The sequence below is a fragment of the Hemibagrus wyckioides genome, linkage group LG26 (assembly GCF_019097595.1).
Source record: "Hemibagrus wyckioides isolate EC202008001 linkage group LG26, SWU_Hwy_1.0, whole genome shotgun sequence".
Taxonomy (NCBI): domain Eukaryota; kingdom Metazoa; phylum Chordata; class Actinopteri; order Siluriformes; family Bagridae; genus Hemibagrus; species Hemibagrus wyckioides.
Genome location: NC_080735.1, coordinates 13254317 through 13268916, shown reverse-complemented (window position 1 = coordinate 13268916; position 14600 = coordinate 13254317). Strand labels below are relative to the sequence as shown.

The following is a 14600-nucleotide window of genomic DNA, read 5'->3' as shown; positions in this document are numbered from 1 at the left end:
CAGTCCCCCTTTTGCTGCCAAAACAGCCCTGACCCATCATGCACTGTATATTCTGACACCTTTCTATCAGAACCAGCATTAACTTCTTCAGCAATTTGAGCAACAGTAGCTCGTCTGTTGGATCACCACTGTTCCTTCCTTGGACCACTTTTGATAGATACTGACCACTGCAGACTGGGAACACCCCACAAGAGCTGCAGTTTTGGAGATGCTCTGATCCAGTCGTCTAGCCATCACAATTTGGTCCTTCGCTCAAATCCTTATGCTTGTCCATTTTTCCTGCTTCTAACACATCAACTTTGAGGACAAAATGTTCACTTGCTGCCTAATATATCCCACCCACTAACAGGTGCCATGATGAGGAGATCATCAGTGCTATTCATGGCACCTCTCAGTGGTCATAATGTTATGCCTGATCGGTGTATAACACAATATTATATCTATGACACATCATTCTTAGTGAAAAGATCAGCTAATTGGAATTGAAAGAATTCAACACTTTTAGAGTGAGCTCTAAAATGTAAATGTAATCTAGGTTTCATATGTCTGTAGAATGTTAACATAGTTTCTTAATGTTTTAAATAAGAGAGCTTAAAGATGGATGAAAATAATCACAGAGGAATTCGAGAAAAAACAAAATTGTGTATGCTTTGCATTTAGTCATTCTTTGTAATCCCTATAATAATTTAGTTAATTCATTTTTATAGATTTGGGTTACTATGTAAGCTCGTATACACTCTCAGAGCTATGGATTTGTGTGTGTGTGTGTGTGTGTGTGTGTGTGTAGTCTAGAGAAATGGAGATAGCTGTGTATTGGAGAGACTATCGCTCTCTGTGTGCACTGAAATTCCTGAAGCTGGAGGATTTCCTGGATAACCAGAAACACACAGTTAAGCTGGAGCTGGAACCACAGGGCCTGCTGCTAGCTGAGGTACACACACACACACACACACACACAGCCTTATGTATTCATCCATTTATAAGGATGTTGTGACTGTCAGTCCTTTCTCTCATGTTGTGTCCCATTCCTCATGTGTGTGTGTGTGTGTGTTCCAGGTGACATTCTTTAACCCGGTCATCGAAAGAGTTCCACGTCTCAAGAGACAGAAGAAAGTATTCTCTAAGCAACAGGGTAAACCAACAACCGTCGTCTTTTACCCCCGATGTACTCGTTCACTCAAGACGAGACTTGATCTCTGGTTCTTCAGTAACGTCACGTAGACGTGTTGATGTGAAAGACTCAGTGTGACTATAAACATGTAGCCGCATATTTTCCACATCTGCACCTCATCTGCTTTCAACTGACTGGATATTCTAATGTCCTGATCAAACACCCGCTCCAAGTTCACACTCTCTTAAGGTCATGTATGGATGTAGACTTTATATAACCGTGTATAAAAATACACACACACACACACATACACACACACACTGAAAGAGAAGTGGATCAGGGAAATAAAAAGAGCTTGGGTGGATAAAAACAGAAAAGTAATAGTTGTGTAAATAAGAGCTCTCAGAAAGTCTTAGAGGAGCTTAGTGAGTGTGTGTTTAATTGTGTGTGTGTGTGTGTGTGTGTTTATTGACAGGTAAAGCTTTCCTGCGCGCCCGCCAGATGAACGTGGATATCGGCACGTGGGTGCGGCTGTTAAGGAACGCCATCCCGACCGTTAACAACACGGGAACCTACAGTCCTAATGCAGCTCACACAATACACACTGGGTAATGCACACATTAATAATACAGTAACACAGCCACGAGGAATAGGATCAGATATAACGAAGCTTTTTATGGAAATGGATTCTCTACAGCAAAAAAAGGATGTTTCTCAGTGTTCCTATCACAATTCAAAGTTTTTATGCATCTGTGAATAAGCTTGAGTTGATTCTTCGAGGAATTAGACCTGATTATTTGCTGAGTTTTAGACATAATTAATAGGAAATAATAATATGAATTAATTAGGGTCTTAATTTCAGCTAAATTTTAAAGCACTTTTAACTCTGGATATTGTCACAATGCAGCTTTACAGAAATGTAGAAATTCGGGGTAATAAATTATACGTTTTACATTTGAATTAATAATAATAATAATAATAATAATAATGAAACAACAACAATAATAATAATAAAACAACAACAATAATAATAATAATAATAATAATAATAATAATAATAAAACAACAGTAATAATAATAATAAAAAAACAATAATAATAATAAAACAATAATAATATTAATAACAAAACAACAACAATAATAATACATTTTATTTATTGCCGCCTTTCTAGTCACTCAAGGTCACCATACAGATAATAAATTAAAATAAATAAATAAATAAATAAAATAAATAAAAAACTAGCAGTTAAAAAAGAATAAAATAATATTAAATAAAACAGGAAATTTGTCCCTAATTTAAATTGATCTTGCAGCTTATCCAGGAATATTTCTTTGTGGTTATTGCAGACCAAAAGTGCTCGATTTTTGAGCAGCTTTTTTAAAGCTATGCGATACAACTTGTTTTTATGGGGTTTATTTTATTTTATTTTATTTATTTATTTATTTATTTATTTACTTTCTCTGATGGCTGTCCTCATGCGGGACATGACGACGTCACACGGTGTGTCTTGGATTAAATCCGTGGCCCAAATCCAAATCTTTTATCATTTTATAAAATTGCAAATATCATAGAGTTTGCTTGATTTTCGTGATCATAACATCGCACTCTCCTGGAGGTACTGGATTTGCTAAATCACAGAAAATGAATAATTCATCAGTCTGTACAATATTAATTTTTACCTTGTCCTGTAAATATCTAAAGGAAGCTCTACGTTTCCAAACAGATTCTTTTAAAGTGATGTGTAATGTGATATGATATTGCAGTACTAGCTCTCAGACATTCAGGCTTTCCCATTTATTCCCTATTTTCTGGAAATGGTAAATACCAACGTGTTTAAAAAAATGAATAAAATTAAAGGTTTTCCTGCAAAAACACTTCACTCTGCCTTCGTGACATGGGTTTGATTCAGTTGTATTTATATTGTAGACCTTTGCAAAGTCTGGGCATTTTATCTGTGGTTCTCTCTCTCTTCTTGTCTTTGTGTGTGTGTGTGTGTGTGTGTGTGATGTAGGGAGATCTCTGTAGAGAAACTGAGCCTAGACTCGGATTCCCCGATGAAAGTGGAGCTCAGGAGAGACATGACAGATGGACAGACACCGGTGAGAGAACAGAGACATTAGCAGATGAAGACGTCTGTAATGTAATATCTGCGTCTGTCCTCTCCATTAGTAAATTCTCCGAGGATGGGTTTACAGAGTTTCTTTTCTACTTCCCTGAATGTCTGCGTGATAAATAGCGATGTCACATTAATACATCCTGATTTATTTCTACAACACCGGATTCAGATGAATTTTGTATGAATGATGTGTCCAGGGTCTGCTCTCACTCTTTACTCTCTGGCTTCTGCCATTCATTTGTTTCTTCCTCGTCATGATTTCAGGAGAGACCACATGTCACCGAGCCAAGCTCTCCTCAAGACTCTACACCTCAACGACCCAACAGAACATACTCACTCAGCAGGTGCACACACACACACACACACTCACATACACACTTTCTCACACACACACACACACACACTCACATACACATAAACACTCACATACACACTTTCTCACACACACACACACACACTCACATACACATAAACACTCACATACACACTTTCTCTCACACACACACACTCACATACACATAAACACTCACATACACACTTTCTCACACACACACTCACATACACATAAACACTCACATACACACTTTCTCACACACACACACACTCACATACACATAAACACTCACATACACACTTTCTCACACACACACACTCACATACACATAAACACTCACATACACACTTTCTCACACACACACACACACACTCACATACACATAAACACTCACATACACACTTTCTCACACACACACACTCACATACACATAAACACTCACATACACACTTTCTCACACACACACACACACACACTCACATACACATAAACACTCACATACACACTTTCTCACACTCACATACACATAAACACTCACATACACACTTTCTCACACACACACACACACACACTCACATACACAAACACTCACATACACACTTTCTCACACACACACACACTAACATACACATAAACACTCACATACACAAACACTCACGTACACACTTTCTCACACACACACTCACATACACATAAACACTCACATACACACTTTCTCACACACACTCACATACACATAAACACTCACGTACACATAAACACTCACATACACATAAACACTCACGTACACACTTTCTCACACACACACTCACATACACATAAACACTCACGTACACACTTTCTCACACACACACACACTCACACACAAACACTCACATACACAAACACTCACGTACACACTTTCTCACACACACACTCACATACACATAAACACTCACGTACACACTTTCTCACACACACACACTCACATACACATAAACACTCACGTACACACTTTCTCACACACACACGCACACACACATACACATAAACACATACACAAACACTCACGTACACACTTTCTCACACACACACACTCACATACACATAAACACTCACGTACACACTTTCTCACACACACTCACATACACATAAACACTCACGTACACACTTTCTCACACACACACACACACACACATACACATAAACACTCACATACACATAAACACTCACGTACACACTTTCTCACACACACACACTCACATACACATAAACACTCACGTACACACTTTCTCACACACACACACACACTCACATACACATAAACACTCACATACACACTTTCTCACACACACACACACACACACTCACATACACATAAACACTCACATACACACTTTCTCACACACACACACTCACATACACATAAACACTCACATACACACTTTCTCACACACACACACATACTCACATACACATAAACACTCACATACACACTTTCTCACACACACACACACACTCACATACATATAAACACTCACATACACACTTTCTCACACACACACACACACACTCACATACACAAACACTCACATACACACTTTCTCACACACACACACACACACACACTAACATACACATAAACACTCACATACACATAAACACTCACGTACACACTTTCTCACACACACACACTCACATACACATAAACACTCACATACACACTTTCTCACACACACTCACATACACAAACACTCACATACACATAAACACTCACGTACACATAAACACTCACATACACATAAACACTCACATACACATAAACACTCACATACACATAAACACTCACGTACACACTTTCTCACACACACACTCACATACACATAAACACTCACGTACACACTTTCTCACACACACACACTCACATACACATAAACACTCACGTACACACTTTCTCACACACACACAGACATACACATAAACACATACACAAACACTCACGTACACACTTTCTCACACACACACACTCACATACACATAAACACACACGTACACACTTTCTCACACACACTCACATACACATAAACACTCACGTACACACTTTCTCACACACACTCACATACACATAAACACTCACGTACACACTTTCTCACACACACACACATACACATAAACACTCACATACACATAAACACTCACGTACACACTTTCTCACACACACACACACACACATACACATAAACACTCACATACACATAAACACTCACGTACACACTTTCTCACACACACACACACACTCACATACACATAAACACTCACGTACACACTTTCTCACACACACACACATACACATAAACACTCACGTACACACTTTCTCACACACACACACTCACATACACATAAACACTCACGTACACACTTTCTCACACACACACACACACACTCACATACACATAAACACTCACATACACATAAACACTCACGTACACACTTTCTCACACACACACACACTCACATACACATAAACACTCACGTACACACTTTCTCACACACACTCACTCACATACACAAACACTCACGTACACACTTTCTCACACACACTCACATACACATAAACACTCACGTACACACTTTCTCACACACACTCACATACACATAAACACTCACGTACACACTTTCTCACACACACACACTCACATACACATAAACACTCACGTACACACTTTCTCTCACACACACACACACTCACGTACACAAACACTCACATACACATAAACACTCACGTACACACTTTCTCACACACACACACACTCACATACACAAACACTCACATACACATAAACACTCACGTACACACTTTCTCACACACACACACACTCATACACATAAACACTCACATACACATAAACACTCACGTACACACTTTCTCACACACACACACACACTCACATACACATAAACACTCACGTACACACTTTCTCACACACACACTCACATACACATAAACACTCACGTACACACTTTCTCACACACACACTCAAATACACATAAACACTCACGTACACACTTTCTCACACACACACACTCACATACACATAAACACTCACGTACACACTTTCTCACACACACACACACTCACATACACATAAACACTCACATACACAAACACTCACGTACACACTTTCTCACACACACACACACACACACACACACACACTCACATACACATAAACACTCACGTACACACTTTCTCACACACACACACTCACATACACATAAACACTCACGTACACACTTTCTCACACACACATACACACACACACACTCACATACACATAAACACTCACGTACACACTTTCTCACACACACACACTCACATACACATAAACACTCACATACACATAAACACTCACATACACAAACACTCACGTACACACTTTCTCACACACACACTCAAATACACATAAACACTCACATACACATAAACACTCACGTACACACTTTCTCACACACACACACTCACATACACATAAACACTCACGTACACACTTTCTCACACACACACACTCACATACACAAACACTCACATACACACTTTCTCACACACACACACACACTCATACACAAACACTCACATACACATAAACACTCACGTACACACTTTCTCACACACACACACTAACATACACATAAACACTCACATACACATAAACACTCACATACACATAAACACTCACGTACACACTTTCTCACACACACACACTAACATACACATAAACACTCACATACACATAAACACTCACATACACACAAACACTCACGTACACACTTTCTCACACACACACACACACACTCACATACACATAAACACTCACATACACATAAACACTCACGTACACACTTTCTCACACACACACACTAACATACACATAAACACTCACATACACATAAACACTCACATACACATAAACACTCACGTACACACTTTCTCACACACACACACTAACATACACATAAACATTCACATACACATAAACACTCACATACACATAAACACTCACGTACACACTTTCTCACACACACACACTCACATACACAAACACTCACGTACACACTTTCTCACACACACACACACACACACACTCACATACACATAAACACTCACATACACATAAACACTCACGTACACACTTTCTCACACACACACACTAACATACACATAAACACTCACATACACATAAACACTCACATACACATAAACACTCACGTACACACTTTCTCACACACACACACTCACATACACATAAACACTCACATACACATAAACACTCACATACACATAAACACTCACGTACACACTTTCTCACACACACACACACATACACATAAACACTCACGTACACACTTTCTCACACACACACACACTCACGTACACACTTTCTCACTCACACACACACACACACACACATAAACACTCACGTACACACTTTCTCACACACACACACACTCACATACACATAAACACTCACATACACATAAACACTCACGTACACACTTTCTCACACACACACACTCACATACACAAACACTCACGTACACACTTTCTCACACACACACACACACACTCACATACACATAAACACTCACGTACACACTTTCTCACACACACACACTCACATACACAAACACTCATGTACACACTTTCTCGCACACACACACACACTCACATACACATAAACACTCACATACACATAAACACTCACGTACACACTTTCTCACACACACACACATAAACACTCACATACACACTTTCTCACACACACACACACACAAACACTCACATACACACTTTCTCACACACACACATACACACACACACACTCACATACACATAAACACTCACGTACACACTTTCTCACACACACACACATAAACACTCACATACACACTTTCTCACACACACACACACACATAAACACTCACATACACACTTTCTCACACACACACATACACACACACACACTCACATACACATAAACATTCACGTACACACTTTCTCACATACACACACACACACACATACTCACACACATGCACACACATACACTCACATAAACACTCACATACACACTTTCTCACACACAAACACACATATACACACACACACACTCACATACACATAAACACTCACATACACACTTTCTCACATACACACACAGAAATACACTCTCACACACACACACAGAATCACACACACACAAACACATGCACATAAACACACACACACATATGCACGGAAACACACAGACACACACACATACACAAACACACACACACAGAAAGACTCACTCAAAGACATGTGCACACACATAAACACACACACACACACAGAAACACTCACACAAAGACATGTGCACACACAAACACACACACACACACAGAGAAACACTCACACAAAGACATGTGCACACACATAAACACACACACACACACACACACAGAGAAACACTCACACAAAGACATGTGCACACACATAAACACACACACACACACACACAGAGAAACACTCACACAAAGACATGTGCACACACATAAACACACACACACACACACACAGAAACACTCACACAAAGACATGTGCACACACATAAACACACACACACACACACACAGAAACACTCACACAAAGACATGTGCACACACATAAACACACACACACACACTCACATACACAAACACTCATGTACACACTTTCTCGCACACACACACACACTCACATACACATAAACACTCACATACACATAAACACTCACATACACATAAACACTCACGTACACACTTTCTCACACACACACACATAAACACTCACATACACACTTTCTCACACACACACACACACACAAACACTCACATACACACTTTCTCACACACACACATACACACACACACACTCACATACACATAAACACTCACGTACACACTTTCTCACACACACACACATAAACACTCACATACACACTTTCTCACACACACACACACACATAAACACTCACATACACACTTTCTCACACACACACATACACACACACACACTCACATACACATAAACATTCACGTACACACTTTCTCACATACACACACACACACATACTCACACACATGCACACACATACACTCACATAAACACTCACATACACACTTTCTCACACACAAACACACATATACACACACACACACTCACATACACATAAACACTCACATACACACTTTCTCACATACACACACAGAAATACACTCTCACACACACACACAGAATCACACACACACAAACACATGCACATAAACACACACACACATATGCACGGAAACACACAGACACACACACATACACAAACACACACACACAGAAAGACTCACTCAAAGACATGTGCACACACATAAACACACACACACACACAGAAACACTCACACAAAGACATGTGCACACACAAACACACACACACACACAGAGAAACACTCACACAAAGACATGTGCACACACATAAACACACACACACACACACACACACACACACACACAGAGAAACACTCACACAAAGACATGTGCACACACATAAACACACACACACACACACACACACAGAAACACTCACACAAAGACATGTGCACACACATAAACACACACACACACACACACAGAGAAACACTCACACAAAGACATGTGCACACACATAAACACACACACACACACACACAGAAACACTCACACAAAGACATGTGCACACACATAAACACACACACACACACAGAGAAACACTCACACAAAGACATGTGCACACACAAACACACACACAAACACTCATACAAACATTCATACAAACACACACACACACACAAAGAGAAACTCACACACACACACACAAACACTCATACAAACATTCATACAAACACACACACACACACAAAGAGAAACTCTCACACACACACACACAAACACTCACATACACACAAATATTTATACATAATTGCTGTATTTTGCCCTTTTTGTACACATTGTTTGTGTGTGTGTGTGTGTGTGTGTGTGGTCTTCTGCAGTAAACAGAAGAAAACTCCTCTGGGGCTTCAGGATTTCAGGTTGATCGCAGTGCTGGGTAGAGGTCATTTTGGCAAGGTAAACTTTATCTTTTTATGACTTTTTATGTTTTGTCTTTTAATGTTTCGGTTTCTGCGCTCGGCCATGCTGCATTTTATTTTACAGTAAATGACTTCCGTAAATGACTTTTCCAGGTATTGCTGGCGGAATATAAGAAATCAGGCTTGACGTATGCCATCAAAGCCCTGAAGAAAGGAGACATTGTGGCCAGAGATGAAGTGGAGAGGCAAGTGTACATCAGGATGTGTTTAGAGTATGATGGAATCTGTAACTCACAACATGGGGAGAGCTAGAAGTGCTGAGTTTAAAGATCTCGATCAGATCAGGATCAGAACTCAGGTTAAAAGGACAAAACTAGAAATTCACTTCTAACAGCAAAAAAAGCCACTTGATAGGTGGAGTGTGGAGAAGCTAAGAAAACATTCTGAAAGATACACCGATCAGGCATAACATTATGACCACCTGCGTAATATTGTGTTGGTCCCCTTTTGCTTCAAAAACAGCCCTGACCCGTCATGCACTGCGTATTCGGACACCTTTCTATCAGAACCAGCATTAACTTCTTCAGCAATTTGAGCAACAGTAGCTCATCTGTTAGATCGGATCACACGGGCCAGCCTTCACCACCCACGTACATCAGTGAGCCTTGACCGCCCATGACCCTGTCCCAGGTTCACCACTGTTCCTTCCTTGGACCACTTTTGATAGATACTGACCACTGCAGACCGGGAACACCCCACAAGAGCTGCAGTTTTGGAGATGCTCTGATCCAGTGGCCTAGCCATCACAGCTTGTCCATTTTTCCTGCTTCTAACACATCAACTTTGAGGACAAAATGTTCACTTGCTGCCTAATATATCCCACCCACTAACAGGTGCCATGATGAGGAGATCATCAGTGTTACTCACTTCACCTCTCAGTGTTCATAATGTTATGCCTGATCGGTGTATATACGTGATTAAACAAGGCTCAGTAGCAGCAGAAAAGCATTTACTTTATTGTCAGGAGATTGTAAGTGCAATCCTAGGTAGCTGTTGTGTGATAGGGTAGAGCTAGCTAGTGGGTGGGAAATAATTAAACTGAGGCAAAAATGAGGAAATAAATTAAAAGAAGGCTCAGAAGTGTGATTTCACAAAAGGGATATTAGTAGATATAAACAGTTAGTGATGCGAAAGTGGTTCAGGCAGTGGGGACCTCTGGTGGTGTGTTGTGGAATTGCATCGACACCGATCAGGCATAACATTATGACGACCTGCCTAATATTGTGTTGGTCCCCCTTTTGCTGCCAAAACAGCCCTGACCTGTCATGCATTGTATCTTTATAATGCTTTATATGCTTTACATGCTTTATATCAGAACCAGCATTAACTTCTTCAGCAATTTGACCATCAGTGATAGATATTGACTTCACAATTTGGCCCTTGTCAAACTCGCTCAAATCATTATGCTTGCCCATTTTTCCTGCTTCTAACACATCAACTTTGAGGACAAAATGAGTAATATATCCCCCCCACTAACAGGTGCCATGATGAGGAGATCATCAATGTTATTCACTTCACCTCTCAGTGCTCATAATGTTATGCCTGATCAGTGTATATTATTGCATGATGATGATGCCATGACAGAATATCAGTTATAATGCACTACACAGTCTCTTAATGCATAAATCCTTATTGTTCATGTCTCCTTCACTTCATCAGCCTGATGTGTGAGAAGAGGATCTTTGAGATAGTCAACAGCTCTCAGCACCCGTTCCTGGTCAATCTGTTCGCTTGCTTCCAGACACCGGAGCATGTGTGTTTTGTCATGGAGTACACAGCGGGAGGAGATCTGATGATGCACATCCACGCCGACGTGTTCACCGAGCCGCGGGCTGTGTACGTAGATTGTGTGTGTTGAGGCGTCTGATCAACTTTGTGGAGGGTTTGAAGGTGCATCATGATACTTGTGTCTGTTTGCAGGTTCTATGCTGCTTGTGTGGTGCTTGGCCTTCAGTTTTTACACGACAACAAGATTGTATATAGGTATGAAACCTGTCCCTCCTTCATTGTATCCTATTAATATATTCTGTTAGAGCTGTGAGAAGTTATATTGATTTCTCTTTCTTTATTCTCAGGGACCTAAAATTGGACAATCTGCTGCTCGATACAGATGGATATGTGAAAATAGCTGACTTTGGCCTGTGTAAAGAAGGTAGGGTGTGTGATATGAGTATGTGAGCATTAGAATTAGCATTAAATAAAATGATTTCTCAATTCTGGGTTTCTTTTCCAGGTATGGGCTTTGGGGACAGGACCAGTACGTTCTGTGGCACTCCAGAGTTTCTGGCTCCGGAGGTTTTGACAGACACTTCCTACACACGGGCGGTGGACTGGTGGGGACTCGGAGTCCTGATCTATGAGATGCTTGTTGGAGAGGTGAGACAGAGCGACACTGTGGTTGTGTGTTCATAGGTGAAGCTTTTAAGAGAATATTCCAGCATTTTTTAGCATAATCTTTAGCTGCTACATAGAGAAAATAACCCAGAAAAAAAATCAGACGATAAGTCTTCCTGTCATGAGGCAAGAACAGAAAATCTGTTTGCTTAAAACATCTGAGGACAAATTTCTCAATAAATCAACTTCATAATCTAAGAGTCTTAAGATAAAATAGATCTAATAGACAGTTTTTCCCTTGTCTACTAGGGGTAATATATTCAATGCATCTTTTTTCCCCCTACACAAATGTTTCTATCTGCTTGTAAATGTTGATATCAAACCCATTTCTGCTCTCTGAGATGCTCCAATTGCTTGTTTATATAATGAAAAATATGAAGGTGTTTATCTTCAACCAGTAAAATTCCGTGTAAGGTTATCCAACAGAAGGAAAAACACACGTCTCACATCCTGACTCAATTTATATCAGACTCACAGCCAGAGAATCATTCATTTGTTTATACTGATTGAAAATGTCCCATAAGTCGATTACACGAGTGTATTTGTATCTCTATCAACACTTATTATGGGTTATAAGTGAGTTTTGGGGAAGCAGGTTGTCTGTTATCTGTTATTTTGAGTAAACCTTTTATTTGTTGTTGTCAGTTAGCAGAACAGGTAGCTCTACACCTACAGGTATGCACTACAGGTGTTCAAAACCACTAAAGTGTTTGTTTAATAATGAGATGTTTATTATTACAAACATCTGTCTCACAGTTCCAGGCTGATTTCTTTTAAACCAGATGTTTAACGCGCAGAGGAAACCATCGAACGCTCACTTCCCTCTGCACCTTCCATCTGTTCTTCTCTTTCTCTTTCTTTCTAGTCTCCGTTTCCAGGAGACGACGAGGAGGAGGTGTTCGACAGCATAGTGAACGACGAAGTCCGTTACCCACGATTCCTGTCGTCAGAAGCGATCGGCATTATGAGGAGGGTGGGTTTTTTCTTGCACGCACGAACACGATTAAGGTTTTAGCCTGATTATAAGATACAAGAGGCGTGTACATTACATGGTGAATGAACGGAAACTACTTGAAAATAAATCGGAGGTTGAACTGGATTCTGAAGAGTTGTTTTGTTTCCGTCAACAGCTGTTGAGGAGGAATCCAGAGAGGAGGCTCGGATCTGGTGAGAAAGATGCCGAGGAGGTTAAGAAGCAGCCTTTCTTCAGGGTAAGTGAATGAAACAGCTTGACTTTTAGGGGATATACTATACGCTGCTTGTAATAAGATGAAACGTTTATTATTATATGCATTTCCTTTGTGAGGAAACACTCACTATTCTTCTTGCATAAATAATCATCAGTAAATAATACTATCGATAAGAATTAAATCTGTCGTTATGTCAGGTGTCTGATGTTCAGGATTTCTCTATTAAATTCTGACTCGACTCCCAATACAGTTTGTAAACGTGGTTGTTGTCCTCTTTCTCT

At 39.9% G+C, this 14600-nt stretch overlaps 1 protein-coding gene across 4 annotated transcripts in view; it reads left to right on the top strand.

The window, feature by feature from the left end:
• The window catches only part of pkn1a (protein kinase N1a), a 63213-nt gene that overhangs the window by 46337 nt on the left and 2276 nt on the right, over positions 1 to 14600 (top strand). For all 4 annotated transcript variants that reach the window (XM_058380408.1, XM_058380405.1, XM_058380407.1 and 1 more), the window contains exons 9-21: positions 788 to 931; positions 1057 to 1132; positions 1587 to 1719; positions 3124 to 3211; positions 3493 to 3572; positions 10637 to 10712; positions 10829 to 10920; positions 12395 to 12571; positions 12656 to 12718; positions 12811 to 12887; positions 12969 to 13111; positions 13995 to 14102; positions 14260 to 14340. In XM_058380408.1, coding sequence (XP_058236391.1) covers positions 788 to 931; positions 1057 to 1132; positions 1587 to 1719; positions 3124 to 3211; positions 3493 to 3572; positions 10637 to 10712; positions 10829 to 10920; positions 12395 to 12571; positions 12656 to 12718; positions 12811 to 12887; positions 12969 to 13111; positions 13995 to 14102; positions 14260 to 14340 — 1338 coding nt within the window. The remainder of the gene's footprint in view (positions 1 to 787; positions 932 to 1056; positions 1133 to 1586; positions 1720 to 3123; positions 3212 to 3492; positions 3573 to 10636; positions 10713 to 10828; positions 10921 to 12394; positions 12572 to 12655; positions 12719 to 12810; positions 12888 to 12968; positions 13112 to 13994; positions 14103 to 14259; positions 14341 to 14600) is intronic.